General features: G+C 35.6%; 2 protein-coding genes across 4 annotated transcripts; both read right to left on the reverse strand.

Moving 5' to 3' along the window:
- Positions 1 to 311: 311 nt before the first annotated feature.
- Positions 312 to 7,528, reverse strand: ap1s1 (adaptor related protein complex 1 subunit sigma 1). Of its 3 annotated transcripts, XM_083541171.1 has the most exons (6): positions 7,131 to 7,272; positions 3,903 to 4,081; positions 2,728 to 2,836; positions 2,094 to 2,231; positions 1,407 to 1,486; positions 834 to 962 (listed from the first exon to the last, which is right to left on the reverse strand). In XM_083541171.1, the coding sequence occupies exons 1-5, from the start codon at positions 7,131 to 7,133 to the stop codon at positions 1,439 to 1,441; spliced, it is 477 nt and encodes a 158-aa protein (XP_083397297.1). In that variant the 5' UTR covers positions 7,134 to 7,272; the 3' UTR covers positions 834 to 962; positions 1,407 to 1,438. The 3 variants fall into 3 exon arrangements, with proteins under 3 accessions (XP_083397296.1, XP_083397298.1, XP_083397297.1); XM_083541170.1 differs by having other exon boundaries at positions 312 to 1,486; positions 7,131 to 7,528; XM_083541172.1 differs by lacking the exon at positions 7,131 to 7,272 and adding an exon at positions 5,816 to 5,842 and having other exon boundaries at positions 312 to 1,486.
- A 723-nt stretch (positions 7,529 to 8,251) lies between these two features.
- On the reverse strand, positions 8,252 to 11,442 carry serpine1 (serpin peptidase inhibitor, clade E (nexin, plasminogen activator inhibitor type 1), member 1). Its single transcript, XM_083541169.1, has 9 exons — positions 11,307 to 11,442; positions 10,472 to 10,713; positions 10,161 to 10,385; positions 9,812 to 10,006; positions 9,476 to 9,674; positions 9,281 to 9,381; positions 9,098 to 9,184; positions 8,925 to 9,008; positions 8,252 to 8,829 (listed from the first exon to the last, which is right to left on the reverse strand). Exons 2-9 carry the CDS (start codon positions 10,710 to 10,712, stop codon positions 8,783 to 8,785), a joined length of 1,179 nt encoding a protein of 392 aa, XP_083397295.1. The 5' UTR covers position 10,713; positions 11,307 to 11,442; the 3' UTR covers positions 8,252 to 8,782.
- Positions 11,443 to 17,279: the final 5,837 nt, after the last annotated feature.

Raw genomic sequence — 17,279 nt, forward strand, 5'->3', positions numbered from 1 at the left:
TGGACTAGCCTATTAATTACAGGAAGAATAAATCATAACTACCTCCTTGATGTGGCTTGACGTGAGCTTTTAGTGTTCAGCTTTTAGGTTCATTTGTGCAATTTGCTATGAACTTTTAATAGAGCTTATCGTTTCTAAGTGAACTTTTCTGCATTGCATTTTGCACCTAATTAATATTCTTTCAATCAGTCTAAACAGAATCTGCATCTTTATATACATTCTTTGAATCAGCTCCGACACATGGGACAGGTGGTGAAAGCACCAGCAATTTTAGACATGGCATGCTATTAAGAAAAAAAACTACACAGATCTACTCAAAACATTCTTTTTATTTCAGACAATACATTAAAAAACCTTTTTTGTTTTTAAATTTTTATCCTAACTACGTCACACGATGCCAAAGCCCTCATTTTTAAAGGAGTTATTCAAATATTATTCCCTTTTATTCCAAGACTACGGATTTACAGTCAGACGCTTCTCTTTGGAAAGCAGGACGTAGAAACAGACAAAACAGGAAAGAGGTTAGGTACCATTTTGTGGGTATTTTTTTTTCCCTCCTGTATTAAAATAAACTTTGAGAGACTTTGCAGATGTGGTTCATAGAACTAGAACTGAATGAATAGACCATATGCTTCAGTCTATTCAATATTCTACCGACTCAAAGGCCTATTCAATATTTCTCTTCTATTTCCTATGTCACACATTACAGTTTATTTTTAAATCTGGCTCATGGAAAACTGCTTTAACAGTAGACTGTGCAAGTGAAGAGCACAGATATGCCTCCCGCTCACTATAAACATACATATACACACTTTTTTTTTTTTTTTTTTGAGCACACACTCATACAGATTTACTATGTGGTCCTTTTACTGCAAAACAGGTCAGGCCTGATAGGTCATCTACTTGAAATCTTGCATCACATTTAAAAATAGACATGCATGAACGGATACAGCCAATTTTTCCTGAGAAGCAAAAATACAATCTTAGTATTTCTGAATATATTAATTTGAGACTGCAGAAATAAGTAACTGCTCCTCATAGTCTAAAAGCATATTGTGCAATTGTCTCCTTTTGTTAACATGGTAAGGCTTGATGCACTTTCAGTTCATTACAAATAATGGCTGTGTATCGAGTTCAAGTGTCTATCTGTATCCCGCACAATAATCTGTATAGTGTGTCCTCTGAAAGAGAGTCCTGGTTAGACGCAGCTATTTTAACATTATGAATACAAATGGGCCTGAAAAAAGTACAATCACATGCGGAACTCAGTAGTAAAAAACCAGCATACACACTTTCAAAACATCCCTCTATCCCGTGTGTCCTTTTTTCAGGCCATCCTTGACCCTCCCTCCCCAAACATACTCTAACAAAGTCCATTCCTTCGCCAAATGCAGTAGTAGTAGTACCTAAAGCTGTCGGTTCTAAAACTCAGTCGATTCTATGCCAGACCCATCTCTTCCAGTACACTTCTTGGAGACTCATCCTCCTGAGACAGACAAAAAAAAAAATTTTAGGATGTGCTTGAATATCAGGCACCAATCGGTTTATGGTGTTTTTGACACTGTTCATATTTTTAAGATATCAACACTAAATAAATATGTACAAATTATTTTGATCATAATAAAGGTCAAAATAGTGCTCCATTAGACAATCTGCTCAGAAATATCTTGCACATTGCAAACAAATTCATACTTAAACACCACCTTCTTCAGTATTGCCACATTAGGCATCATCCGCTGAGATTAGGATATTTTTAAACACACTTGCTGAATAAAAAAGAACTAGGGCAGGTAGCCATAATTTTTTAACAATACCCACTTGACAGCCTTTAGTAAACGTTTTTTTTGTGTAGCAGTGGCCAATGACTAAATTTCTGCCTTTATGTGTTTAGTACAGCCATGACTAGATTTTTTTATTTATTTTTTTGCAACACCGTGTAGTATTTCTATACATGAAATAGTATTAAAAAAAATGTGATAAATTATAAAGAAAGATATATATATACACATAGAAATATGAACAAATCATATTTTTATCATGAACATAAACCAAATTATATTTTGTTTATGAAAACTGCACAAAACCATACACACCTCTTGCAGCAGGTCAGCCTGTTCAATAGCCTTGAGCACGCTTTTTTTGGAAGTGTCCTGGATCTCTCCCCCCATTAGAAATTCATCCAGGATAAAGTAAGCCTTCTCAAAATTAAAAATGATGTCAAGCTCACACACCTGTAGCAGGAAAGTACAAAAGATAATTAAAATTATATATTTTTTATATTCAAAATTATTGATATATATATTTTTTTTTTTTCTTCGTCTGAACAATTTTTATCGGGTTGAGAAACATAAATAACTGTCATAAAAACACAGAAATGTAAACAATGATTTTTAGACACTACTTTAAGTGAATTGTATATAAAAACTGCAGCAGAGAAAATAAGATCAGGGATATTGAACAGAATGGGAGCAGTAACAGAAGAAATTATGTACTGAGGTCAAAGCTATAAAGTATAGAGACACAGAAAAAAGCTAAAAGCAAATGGAAAGGAGAGGTCAGTGAGGGTGACGGAGAGAAAAAAAGAGCAAGAACTAGAGAGAGAGAAAGAGAGAGAGAGAGAGAGAGAGAGAGAGAGAGAGAGAGAGAGAGAGAGAGAGAGAGAGAGAGAGAGAGAGAGAGAGAGAGAGAGAGAGAGAGAGAGAGAGGTAAAATTTAAGAATGACTCACACTGCCAAAGTACTTATCCAGCAGCTCCACAAAGCGATGGATGACCTCTAGAGTAATCAGCTCATTGTCCTGCTCTTCAACTGCACAGCAGAAATACAGACTGGCATACCTACACACACACACACACACACACACACACCAGGTGAGAAGAGAGGCAAACTAACATATTTCTTTGTACATTGTTATAATGTTTTATAATGCACTAATTTGATATGCACACCCTGCTTTACTGTGAAAGCTGTTAAATAAATGTTGAAATTGACTGCAAAGAGTAATAGGTGTCATATCTTGATGTGACGTTTGGTTCCACACTGACGCAAAGAGTAAGTCATCGTGAACATCTGATACAGCAGCTGGCATTGAAGGTCATCTTAGTTCCCAGAACTACACAGACGTGCCAGCTTTCACACCGAGACGTTACATGTGTGCATATTACACAACTGGACAGAACACACAAGAAGATTCTTGTCCCTTGGCATTTGTATGAGCTGCATTCACTTGTTTTCAACACAAGCATGTAGCTGACCTTCAACAGAACATGTAATGTGAACTAAGACGTTGTGCAATCTGTAATCATTCACAACAGCAGGTCACTTGTTTGATTTAAAAAGTGTACATAATGGTCAAACGTGCAATAGGTCTATAAAAACAATCTGTAAAAAAGATGCTTTCTATATAAATGCATGGAAAAATATCCGACTAATTATCTTCAAAATCCACAATAAATAAATAAATAAATAAATCTATATAGAATTATTTATTGCTGCCTCAGTTAATATAAGTAAAAATATTCTTTAAAATTCTCAAATATTCCTAAATATTAAAAAGTACTTAGATATTCTTCTTCTACTTAATTGCCATTCACAAATGAATATGAGGCCTACCTCAGATAAAGAAATACTGTATGAATAAAATAATTAAAATTAAACCTTAATGATCTATAAGCTATACACTTCAAAGTTATTTTTTTATTTGTGTATATGCAGCCTCATATATATATATATATATATATATATATATATATATATATATATATATATATATATATATATATATATAAATGATATATTTGTATATAAAAAGAAATAAACCTTTACAAAAGCAGCAATAAAATCATATCTGCAGTAAAGTTTAAAAAAAAAGAATGTGATTTGATACGTAATGTATAAATGTACCTTTTGTAGACTATCTTTAGGTCTCTCCACTCCAGGAAACTGCACATTTTGGGCTTCCGAGCCAGTACCACCTGCATGAGCTCTCTCACCATTTTTTTCTTGTCACGCTCAGCTGTAGCTGTGTACCATTTCTGTAGTCGCAGCTTCCCCTGCCGGCTAAACAACAGCATAAAACGCATCTACATAGAGAGACAGAAACAGGAAGAGAGGGACATAGAGGGAGAGGGACAGAGTGAACAAATGTTGGATTCTTTATTATTACCTTTTAAAATAAGCAAAAATGCTAATTATTTCAGAAATGGAAAGAAGCAGGCTAAAAACACAGAACTCGAGCACATAAAGAACAAACTCAGTTACAAAAGTTAGGCCCAATGCTTATGAACAGATTTGTGTATATTTGTATGGCTTTGTATACACAAAGGGGAGCAAAGTAATTAACAAATGTTTAATCAGTCCCTTTTTTAATCTGTGCTGATTTTGGCTCAACATTTTATTAGGTGTGGAACAGATTTAGATCACAAATCATTCCGGCAATGTAAATAGGCCAAAGTGCTCTGAATCATTAAATAAATGTGGCCTAAAACTGCTAATAAAAATGGTCAGCTTTGGCTACTACAAATATTAGATTGTTTGGGTCCTCTGCTGCACAATTTCAACATCGTTCATCATTTGAAAATTGCACCATTAGCTGGGTCAATATATTTCACATCTGTTAAATATTTGAGAGAGTCAGAAAGTGCTGCATTAGTCCCTGTGGTTCTGGCCTACATATAACATCCTTCATTTAGTACACTCTATCTACAACTAGTACGCAAGGTCAGGGAATCTCAAATAAGTCCTCGTTGAGTGACAAAAAACAGCGTTGTTATATACTAACCACTGACTAGAACAGAATTCCTGATTAACTGGAGGCAAAAAAAACACTTTATTAAACCAGTGCAATTCTCTTCTGAAAAAAAAAAGGGAAATGACTGGAATATACTCAGACACAACATTGCTACACCTGGCAGAACAAATAAAACAAACTGTGTTGTAAAGTTATTGGTATGAAGAGCAAGGTATCAGTATGGACAATCTAAGCTCACAGGAAAAGGTTTGGCACGGATATATGACACTTATTTTGAAATATAATAAGATGTATGCAGCCCTCATGGCAAAAAATGTTAGACAATACACCTTGCTAAATAAATATTTGCCTTTATTATGCAATGTGATGAAAACCATGAACTGAAGGCAGAGGTTTAGATTTAGAGGTTTTTGAAGCCCAGGAAAGTCTACAAAAATTATTCATTCAAAAGTACTTGAAATGATAAAAATAAATTAAGCAGCAACACTTCTTATTTAAGGTAGAATATGCATAACACATATTGCCAATGACAATGAAATGCAACTAAACCACATAAGTGTGTCCACTTACTTTGGATAATTAATATATTACTAAATCCCAAGTATCATACTGATACAAATCAGGTTTACTTTTAATTTGGTGCTGTCTTCCTCTAGCCTGGTGTGACAAGTCGTTACAAAAAAAAAAAAAAAAATTGATTAATCGAGGACATGGCCAAAAATAGCACTCTCAGAGAGGCTTCAACTGTCTGCTCATGTGTAACACCAGTTCTACTATTTATTTGAAGAAATGTTTATCAGATTTCAGGTAAAACAAAAACAAACACAAAGACAGATAAATCACACCTAAGAAGCTAATCAGTGAATGTTCTAACCAGCACAGTATACAGCCTGGTTGAAAATAATCTACTATCACAAAAGCACAGTAGTTAGTTTCAAAATTACATGCAAAAAAAACAAAACATTAGCTTAAGACATGTCTTACAGCTAGTTGATGTAAAAACTACAAACTTTTGTCCGAACATAGCCAGACCACAGTTTATGGCTAGTCTAATGGTCTTACTTACTGCGCTGAATGTTCTCTGCTGTTTGTGTATGTCTAGTTTCACAAAGAAAAGGAGAGAACTTGTATTGAAGCAAAATGAAAGGTTGACAACATTCGAATTTGGCTGAAAACTGATTGCTATTTTACCACATCATATGTCGTTTAAGCAAGAAGGACGAATCATGACATTTTTTTTTTTTTTTAATGATCATGCTGAACACATTAATGTATTAACATTGCTTTCAGAACTGCTAGATAAACTTCAGTTCATCAGGGGACACAAACTACTTTGAGAGACACAAATGAAGCCTTATCATATTGCACATAAGGGGCCTAACTTCCTTGCCAGTGTAGTTGTTGAAATACAGGAAGTCTACTGATAAATGTTCCTCTAAAGTTCACTCCACCGTCATGTGGTTATGCTTATAACAAGATTAATGATTTGCAGTTTCAGCTGCAGTTTACATTCCCGTAATCTTTTCTCAGCATCAGGCCAAAACTGCAGCACATCTGGAAATCATTTCTTCCCGTGAACGTTTACAATCAAACTGTGTCGATGTACCATTTCTCATGTGTCCATATATAATGGTTCTGTTACTGACCAACAGCTTCTTACTGGGTAGGCAGGTGAAACTTGGCAGGTAACCTGAAATATTGAATGTCATTTTACCGCAGCTGTGATCGACACAACCATGCCATTCCAACAATCACTATAGCATCATAGTTAATGAGAACTATCCAGGACTATATAATACCTATAGACGGTTTAAGTGAGCTAACAGTATAGAGAACCAGATGAGCTACCTGAGTACAGGTATGCACCCACCATTTCCGCATTTGTTCATGAACATCTCTAAAGCGTATGGAAGGTATATGAAGTAAAAAAAAAAAAATCTAACCTTTTAACACACTATATTATAAGTGTATGGTGTGTTGAAGATGCTAAAGTGCGTTGGAAACGAAAGCTGAAAGTTGGTTCTTATCGTAACTATGTACTTAGCTAGGCTAATATGAGCGCACGGGTTCTGCGCTATCGGCAGAACAACTTTGACACATTCGACACATCAAACATGCCGACCTCTCTAATATAGATACATACCAAACCAAACAAACACTGGGGTAAATAACTCGCGGCACAAATAACCAGTAATATATGTATATTTTATCCACGATGTTGTCACTGAGAATTGGTATTTTTTTATTGTTATTATTATAACCGACCCTTAGGGTTTCAATGGAAACCGCACTAGCTAGCGAAACGCTCCTCCGCTGACTTTAGCTCATCCGGTAACATTAGCCGACAAAGTCTGTCTGTTTTGTCTCGTTCATTAACTTACCATTTTCCCAGCTTCTCAAGAGTGTCCAGTGCAAACAGAATATACGAGAGAGACGTTGTAATACAAAATAAAGACAATACTAGTTGTTCATGTCTATTTTACACTCTTAGTAGTTCGCTGGGTTCAAAAGCCCCATTGACACTGGAAAGGAAACGTCATCGCGTCCTAGATGCGCATGCGCACTAGGTATTGCTTCAAGCGGCTTCTTGCGTGGAGGGAATTGATTTCAGGGCTCAGTAACTCTGAGATCCGCCTTCCTGCCTTCGCCTACAGTATGTGCTTCACTATTGGTTTAATTGCCATTCTGTGTGCGGGCTCTGCAGTACGGTGGTGCTCTTTTTCGTATTTTGTAAGAGACGTTAGTTAGTCTGTCGCGAATGAAGAGTTGTTGCCATGACAAACCCGTAGGCTGATTTTGGTTTCCATGGTGATGCGATTCGGACGATCTTACGTGTGTGTCTGCAGTAGAACTGTTCAGGCCAAATTCATTCACCCAGTGAAGTGCTTAAGGAGAATATACTAAGGATGTCCAACTACTCAGTGTATAAAGTAATCTCTAAATATCTGTCTATCTCCATCCCTGTTTTCAGTTCAGTTCAGTTCAGTTTGCTCTATGGTGCACCACTTTTATTGGTATACATCGGGTATATTGTTTCTGGAATCCCACAGTGCAAAGCATCAAGTCCAGGTCCAGGTAATGGGTCCGAATTAGTGGACTAGTTACTGGGACACAAATCTTGACACAAAGTTTTGCAGTACAAAACTCTAATACTGATTTGATCACCATAATTAACAATAGCTCCCATCCTATAACATCTCTCTGCCTGCCTGCCTGTCTGTGTGTCTGCTTGGTTGTCTGCCTGCCTCTCTTCCTTTCGCACTCTGTCTCTGTTTGACATTCTTTCTGTCTGTCTGTCTGTCTGTCTGTCTGTCTCTCTCTCTCTCTCTCTCTCTCTCTCTCTCTCTCTCTCTCTCTCTCTCTCTCTCTCTCTCTCTCTCTCTCTCTCTCTCTCTCTCACTTGCTCTCTGTTGTGTGAACACCAGGTGTCCTCAGTTGCATAAGAAACACCAAATGGATAAAAAAGAATCACGCCGATTTTTTTATTATAAGTTTATTATACTTTGTTGTGCTTTATGTACAAATATGGTATCTTTATAAACATAAATGACTTCACAAAAAAATAAATATATTTTTGAAAAATACAACTTTCCACTGAATATAATATATAAACACCAGATTATCAAAATATCTCCATACATTCTATACACAGTGTCCTTGCAGGGTAAAAAAATACATTTACAATACTGCTTTTTTGGTTAGAGGGAAATTAGCTTTATAAAAATCTGCATAAGTCTGACTGTTTTGTTTTTTCTTCAAGGTGCCCATAATCCTACAACAATAGTAACATTTTCTGTGTTTTAACCTATACAGGGGTTTTCCTTCATTGACAAATTGTTTTTTACAATGACAGTCCTTTCCAATATAATGTAATGTCATACAAAGGACTTGCATTTAGGAAAGTTTCTTGAAAACGTATTGACCCATTTGTTTGGAAGGTTGCATATACGATTAATGTATCTTGGTCCAAAATCTGCACTGGTTCAGTAGTAATAAGTTTGTGACAGTAATGTTTTAAGTGCTTGTGGGATTGCTAATGATTCTGAGGTTCGTGCACTTGGCCCATGAATAGCACAGCTCCTGTGAAATGAAACCAAGAACACAGAATAAACAACAGGATCCTGTTAAAAAAATTTTTATAATCCAATTCACAAAAACTCAACAACACAACTGACCTGTTGGCTTGTGCTGTATAAGGAAGAGGAAAGGATGGTCCAAAACATGTTCTGCTGTAGCCATGCGAGAGTAGAGGATGACACCTAAAGAGATGCACAAGAGTGATCAGTGTGACCTTCTTAATCACTTAAGAAACAACAGTAAACGATTTTTATTTAGAAGGTATCCGCACCTCCTGCAGAAGATCCTTTGGTTCCCTCTTCATTCACCTCGATCTTTACTCTCTGTAAAATCTTTGAAACATACAATGGCTCTTCAGCTAAAAGGGTGAAAGGGAAAATAATTAATTAATACAAATTCATTAAATTAAATAATTCATATAAAATGTATAAAGAGTTATTTTTTATTTACTTACTAGTTATGTGGGAAAAATCTGCCTTGGTCTGACTGAAGATGTCACCCAGACCTAGTTTGCTCAGTGCTGACTTAAAATCGACTTCTGTGTCTAAGGAAAACCTAGGCATAGCATTTACAAAAACACCAGCATTAGGTTTCCATACAGTAAAATTAAAGTGAAAGAATTACATGTGGTGTCATTGGTTTATTTTACCTGGGAATTACCAGCTCCCTGGTAACCTTCCTAAACTGCTTTCTCCAATCCTTGAGGATGGTGCTGCTCAGCTCTTTAGTTAAGATGGAAAGTGGTACATCCCTCTCGAATGATGACACAATGATCATGCTCAGCGAGTCCCCCTCATATGGCACCTCAATAACATCATATTCAATGCCATCCTTTGTAACAAATTCACCTAGGTGGAGAGTGAAATAATTGCAATATTTAAAGCACTGCTGACTGCATACTGCTTAGAGCAAACCAGTCCATTAATTTGTCCATTTACTTATTTACTCATCTATTCACATTTATAATTACATCTTTAATACTCACCATAGTTAAATTTCTGAGTTGATCTCATCATTGACACTGACACTTTTGTTTCATTAGCTGTGTGGAAGGTACCCTCTGCAGTCAGTGTAGGGTCAAACGGGTTCTTCCAAAGCCCATGGAAGTGAAGGGCATTCAACAGCACCAAACGTGTCTGGTCATTCAGCATTCCAGACTGTAGGAAATCTGGTATCATTCCTAAATAAAAAATAGAAAAATTAAAGATTTCTTAAGAATTACCCATTTGTACACATACCATGTTCTTCACACTTATAAAATGCTCTAGAATGCATAAAATAATTTAAACAGCCAATCCTACTTTTAGATTCAATTCATATACACAAAAACACACCTCCAGTGTTGTCTGACATCCAGGAGTTAATGACCTTCAGGGTACTGTCAGGATAGCTAAAGTCCACCTGGTGTGGAACACTCTGAAACGCCTTTGATAGGCCACGTCGAAAGACCTTCTCCAAGACTATTTTTCTGTCCACCATTACAGCACTCGCCACTTCCAATCCTTCTTCACTGTCCAGGTCTCTCTGAAGAAGTCTCTGTTGACGTGGCATTCCACGTTCTGTACATGTAAGGATGGTAAAAAGTTGGATACAACTATTTTTCTAATACATAACCAAGCTTATCATATTTAAGACTGATTCCTACCTAGCAAAGAGTAGCCCATGTGTTGTTTCAGAGTCTTCAAAGTGGGTCCATTGGCTCCCAGCTGAGCCATCCCCAGCATTGAGGATATGCCATAGGGTGACAGAATGAAATTTTGAGATGGATGGGATTCGGCAGCTTCAGAAAACACACGCAGTCCAAAATCTGTCTGCTGCTTCTGTAGCAGACTACTCAGAGCTGACCCACAAAAGGTGAGGATCATCAGTACACACAGTTTCTGCATCCTGCAATGAAAAAAGAATACATGCCATTTAGCTTTTATATAACTACAGATCTAATCATGAAATTAAACAAAAGGACAAGTAAGTAAGTTAAACTGAAATCCAATTTTTGCTTCTACATAAATCTACAGAAGAACTTGATTTAGGGTACTTTAAGTATTTTTAAAACAAAATGTTTTTAACACTGTTAACACTCTGTTAACACACCTTGGTTACAATACACACCCAGTTTGAATGTAATTTCCATTTGGCTGCCTTGACTCACCTTTCTTTTTCTCAAAAGGTTCTTTCATAACTGTTCTCAAATACACTTGGCTAGTTACATGATCTATTTTTGTAGTACCAAGTACATACTTTCCATCTCATGCCTAAGAACTTTCCACAGTGGACATGTTACCTTCTTTTACAAATATATTATATTATTTTTAAATACCTTGGGTATGTATTGAAAAAAATAGTTGAATTTTAAATGCCTGTCCAACTCTTCACCATTTATTTGTATTGCCATATTTCTTAGCAAAGATGGCAATACAAATAGGTCTAACTATTAGAGCACACTACCAAACAAAGCATTGTATGTAAATCAAAATTATTACCTGAAAGGAGGTTTTGTAGAATCTTCCAATTATTTAACCTTGCAGACTGTCTGGGATCTGCTAGTCAAGCATGAGCTGAGTATCAGCAACTTTCTCTGGTATTTAAAGGACTTAGAACTCCACCTCCTTCAGCTAACGGAAGTTGTGAAGTCATAGCTGTTTGTCTTGCCAAGTCTGACCCCCTCCTCCGCTTTCACTTCACATAGACACAGACAAAAAATGAGACTATAGACTAACAAAGAAAATTAGTCATATGCAGTAAAATAAAGATTCACTGAGCCCAAGGATTTGCAACATACAAATATGTATCGTCTTGATGCTGGACTGTGGAAAGCCGATATGACATGTTTATTTCTATAGCGTTTTTCACAACGGACATTGTCTCAAACTAGACTATTTCACAGTCATATATTACTCACAATAAGACAAAGATAAGAAGAGAAAAAGATTGAAATGCTTTCTAAACACATGCTTTAAATGTATATTTACAGTATTTAATTAAAACTGCTTTGGACATCATTCTTTTTTCATATTTGTTATATGGCTCAGATACCAGATACCAAGCTGCCACTGCTGGGCCCTTGAGGAAGGCCCTTAACCCTCAATTGCTCAGCTGTATATCTAATATAACTGTAAGTCTCTCTGGATAAGGGTGTCTCCCAGATACCTTAAATGTAATTACTATGATTACAGAAAACACAATAAGTTTGTGGCTTAAACTCATTTCACTGATTGGATACTCTATTGAAGCCCACACACTGTACAAAAGTTTTTGAACATAGGGTAATTTAACACTTTCTTTGCAAACTGTAAAACATCTACATGATTGGCATTTTTTTGTAAACACACACACAGATGTCTTTCCCAATATGATGAACTCATGGATGCATGTAATCGCATGTCTATCTCAACCTTGCGACAGCTTCCTGATCCATCCATAAAAATAGTTTCATTCTTATTTTTATATAGTTAAGAATAGTTAAATTCTTTTTTTTTATTTTTTTTATTAGGCAATCTTAAACAAATTTAAGATTTAAAGGCATTTTGCTTAAATTTGAGAGATTTGGGCCACACTGTATTGTATACTGTATGGTATAAGCATTCCATGGCACATGCTCATGAAGGGGCTCATGAGAGCTTTATATGACTGAGCGTCTGGTGATAAAATGATGAGAAAAACAGCAGAGATATAAAATGGAGAAAACTTTATTGTGTGTCACATTTTGAGCAACCCTGTTTGGCATGTTAATTTGGCTCTTACCCAATATCTTTGTCTGTACTTGAAGATAAAAAATTCTGTCCTCAGTTTAAGAGAATTATGAATAAAGGATAAAAGCAGACTCTTATAGCATAAAATGACAGAGGGATTGAAAATAAAAAATAATGTACTTTCCCAAAATTATTACAACACAAGGGAATTAAATAATTGAGCGTCACACTTCTATTAGAACTGCTTTTTAAGCAAAAAAGATTTGATCCTGACAAAGCACAAAAACAATAAAATTAGCAACACTTTAAATGAGTGATGACACACACTGACAAAGTTGAGATGGCTACACAAACATCAGATTGCTGTATCATATCCATTTCCTTATACTGTTATTTTTAGACTATTTTTAGTTTATGTACACAGTATTTCCAAACCTAACATTATTCCATCACAAATGGAAATGTAGACCACAAATTCTACAAGGACATGGAGCCCAGTGAGATCACCCACCTATATCATAGTACAGTTAAACCTTGGGAACTCACTTTGCCTGATGACTCATTCTAACCATAAAGGCCAAAAGCCAAGGGGATTTTGGAAAATCCAAAAACTCCACATAAAGCCACATTCGGGGGCACACACAGAATTCTTTCATGCCTTTTACAACTATGACTATCTTTTCAGTTTTACTAGCTCATTACAGTGTACAGTACAGTATAACTTTAACTAACGTAGTTTTTGTCAGCAGTAACAATTTCTGTGTCTATAAACACAGAATTATTTTTGGCTGGTATAAAAAAAATATATATTCTTTTCTAGATTTGCACAATCAATCTGGTGCATTCTATAAAACCTGTCTATTAAACATGAATCACACTGGAATATTGAAGTCTGTGATGGCGCGGCTGGTAACAAAGAGAAAAGTTGTGTAGGTTATGAAACAGCTTCTTAGTCTAAAATAGATAGATAGATAGATAGATAGATAGATAGATAGATAGATAGATAGATAGATAGATAGATAGATAGATAGATAGATAGATAGATAGATAGATAGATAGATAGATAGATAGATAGATAGATAGATAGATTTATTGGAAAGTTACCACTGTTTTATCAAATCCTGTGTATCTCACAGTGTTTTCAACAGTTATGTGCAAACCGGAGTGTTAATGTACATGGTGTACAGAGTGTAGTACAGTTCAGAACAGTAAGGTATGTCAGCACTAACACAACCACAACCAAACCTCCTCAAAAGGAGAAAGTCAAAACCTCGCAGATTTTGTTACTCACTTAGGGTCATAGAACATAACATAGTACATAGCTAGGTCATGACAAGAGACTGTAAAAAAGCCTGATTTATCCAGCATTGGAACATTTCAGACTTTTTGAATAAATGTACAAAATTCAAATAGACTGCAACAATTTACATCTTATACACAATAACCTCTATTAAATTACGTTATTTTGTTTATTTTATTTTAGTTTGTTGAGAATCATGGGAGATTATTAATCTCTATATAAAACAACAACAAAAAAAATTCTATTACTTGTTTAATAGGCTTAAATATTTCATTTTATTTGAAAATATAAACTTGTCATTTTTTATTAACGCAGTTTATTATTATTATTGTTTGTGATCATTAACATTCAAACAGTTTACATTTTTAAAACAAATTTAAATACAATGCCGGCTTGCTTAAATATTATATAAAAACTTTTTTTTTTTTATAAAAACAGAATAAATCAAAATAATGCAATACACTTTTTATTATATTGATTAAATTGAGTTATCTATTACATTAACACAATTTAAATTGATTAAATAAAATGTAATAAATAGAAAAATTTAATTTTGTCATTTGTTATACCCCATTTGGGTAATAGGGTTTAGCTTTAGACAAAGGCTATATCTCTCTGTTAGTTTTGCTAGACCTTAGTTTTGCATTCAACACTACAGATCATGACTTTCTTCGGGATCCCTTACAGAATTACATCGGCATTCAGGGATTAAGATGGTTTAAATCCTACCTCTCTGATCGTTACTATTTTGTAGATTTAAATGGATTTAAAAACTATCCAGGTTAATGCAATTATTAGGCATTATTGAGTGCCACAAGGTTCAGTTCTAGGACCCCTGTTTTTCACAATATACATGCTTCCCTTGGGAAGTATTATTAGAAGGCAGGGGATTAGCTTCCACTGTTATGCTGATGATACCCAGCTATATATCTCATAAAAACCAGATGAAACATCTAATTTGGTTTGGTTAACTGAGTGTGTTAAAGAATTAAACGATTGGATGACGCATAACTTTCTATTATTAAATTCTGATAGGACAAAGATTTTGTTTTTCAGCCCAAAAAACAGTACACAGAAGCTCCAGCATTTCAACTTGCATTTAGAAGATGTACTGTAAATACTTGTTCAACAGAAAAAGACCTGTGAGTTTATTTAGACAGCAACTTATCTTTTGGAAATCATATGACCCATTTTACAAAAACAGCCTTTTTCCACATTAGAAATATTGCTAAGCTAAGAAACATGTTGTCTATATCTGATGCAGAGAAGCCTGCCATTGCATTCATGACCTCCAGACTGGACTATTGTAATGCATTACAAGGTGGTTGACCTGCATCATTAATAAACAAGCTACAGTTAGTCCAGAATGCAACAGCCAAAGTTCTCACAAGGTGGAGAAAATATTACCATATAACCCCAATCTTATCATCCCTACACTGGCCACCTGTTAAGTTTCGAATCGACTACAAACTATTGCTACTTACATACAAAACCCTAAGTGGTTTAGCTCCCATGTATCTATCCAGTCTTCTAACATGCTACAATCCATCAAGCTCCTTGGGATCCCAAAACTCTGGACTTCTAGTAGTTCCTAGAATAGCAAAGTCCACGAAAGGTGGTAGAGCTTTCTTACATTTAGCTCCTAAACTTTGGAATAGTCTTCCCGACTGTTCTGGGCTCAGACACTCTCTCAGTTTAAATGCAGATTAAAGATGTATCTTTTTAGCAAGGCCTACACATAACACATTTAACATATCATAACCTTGTGCTCCAGTACATCTGATCAAATGCACTATTATCAACTTGTGCTTTTTAATATTATGAACAGCAGCTACGCTAATTACTCTCCACTGCCTCTCTTTCTCTACCTATCCCGAGACATCCTGAGGTTGCGCCAGCTCCAGTCATGTCCCACCTCATGAAGGTTATGGACCGTTAAAGAAGTAGATGCCGAGCCCGAAAAACATCTAGAGACATACCAGCACCTTTTGGATTCCACTTTATGTCCACTTCAGTTTTGACATTGGACCCCTTGAGTGTTTGAAGGCACTGGCATGGAAAAGCTGGTGTTGGATTTATAATAATCACAAATGTTGAGCTATTATTATGAGTTGCTCAGTAGCCCCTGGTTTCATAATGTGAACTGACTGTATAAGACTGTAGAAAAGACATTCCTCACAATCTTACATTCCGGAGCTCATATTAGTTCTCACTCTCCGGTGTTTTGTATTGTTTAGGATTTATAATTACACGCTTAATTTCACCCAAATGAGGATAAGTTCCCCTTTTAAGTCTGGTTCCTCTTAATGTTTGACTTGACTTGAACAAATGTCTTTATTCCTTCCATCCTTCATCCTTTTAAGGGGAATTCTTGAAGCTGGACATAAAACACTAAAGAATCAATAGTGCTAGTGTTAGTCGCTAACTAGGAAGTGGCTAGCTGTTACCGCTAGCACTATGGATTTAACATTCAAGATTAAGATTTTTTTCAACTTTTCAGTCTTGAATACGTTAGCCATTATCCACTTGAATAGTGTTAGCCACTTCCTGGTTAGCAACTATACTATCATATCAGTGATGGTTTTCTATAAATTGCATGGCTTTTTCAGAGTGAACCAAACATTGAGCAGTATCTTTGAGACATCACTGCTGGTGCTCAGCCCCATCTCCTGGCTGTGGGACCTCAGAAGAATTCAGTTCACCAGTACTTCCTCTTTCTCGATCACCATGCCTTACCATTTAATGCAGGTCAACCTCTTCCCTTGGTGCCTTTGATTAACTTTTTAAGGTATATTTTGTTTTTGCCACTTCTCACAACAAATATTTGTCGTGAAATAATTAACCCGTGCTGGAGAGGTAGCAACAACATCTGTGTTGTTAAAGTCAAATAAGAGCACTTTCGATATGTGTGCATCTGCTATTGCACAACTAACATTGCTGGATTAAGTCTGATATAAATATAAAGGAAATGTTTTTGAGATTCATAGACGGCCCAGGATGCAGCTTTGCTCTGTCTGTCTTCACAGGACACTGCTACTAAAAGAGAGATCCATTTGCTTTTTTTTAATTCTAAAGCCAAATTAAAAAGACCCTTTACAGAAAAATGGGGAATTGTTGAGCCAAGCAAAATAGTGCTCGTCAAAAGATTTGACAGCAGGAGAAATAAAAACCAATGGATAATTTGATCTTGATGTTGTAAATGATATATTTGCTTATATTCCTCTATTTAGAAACACTAAAGGCAATTTTACAACATCCACAACTGTTTAAACCTAGGCATGTTCCAAAGGAAAGCATTTACAGTATGTTGACCAGCGCGATCAATATCCCATTGTTCTCAGGTGTTAATTTTTAACGTATAATGTTCATACACAAACCTCCTCAAATATTGGTGAATATTCATTTATGTGCCCTCTTTAATGAACAGGATATTAGGTGCTATGTTTTTAATTCCATACTTGAGC

Source organism: Silurus aristotelis (genome assembly GCF_946808225.1).
Source record: "Silurus aristotelis genome assembly, chromosome: 5".
NCBI lineage: Eukaryota > Metazoa > Chordata > Actinopteri > Siluriformes > Siluridae > Silurus > Silurus aristotelis.

Coding starts and splice junctions, on each gene's coding strand:
- ap1s1 (XM_083541170.1), bottom strand. Junction 2,837..3,902: donor CTAAAGATAGTCTACAAAAG/GTACATTTATAC, acceptor GTGTGTGTGTAG/GTATGCCAGTCTGTATTTCT. Junction 1,487..2,093: donor AGGCTGACCTGCTGCAAGAG/GTGTGTATGGTT, acceptor TGTCTGTCTCAG/GAGGATGAGTCTCCAAGAAG.
- serpine1 (XM_083541169.1), bottom strand. CDS start 10,712: ATGCAGAAACTGTGTGTACTGATGATCCTCACCTTTTGTGGGTCAGCT. Junction 9,382..9,475: donor AGGGAGCTGGTAATTCCCAG/GTAAAATAAACC, acceptor TGCTATGCCTAG/GTTTTCCTTAGACACAGAAG. Junction 8,830..8,924: donor TATACAGCACAAGCCAACAG/GTCAGTTGTGTT, acceptor TTCATTTCACAG/GAGCTGTGCTATTCATGGGC.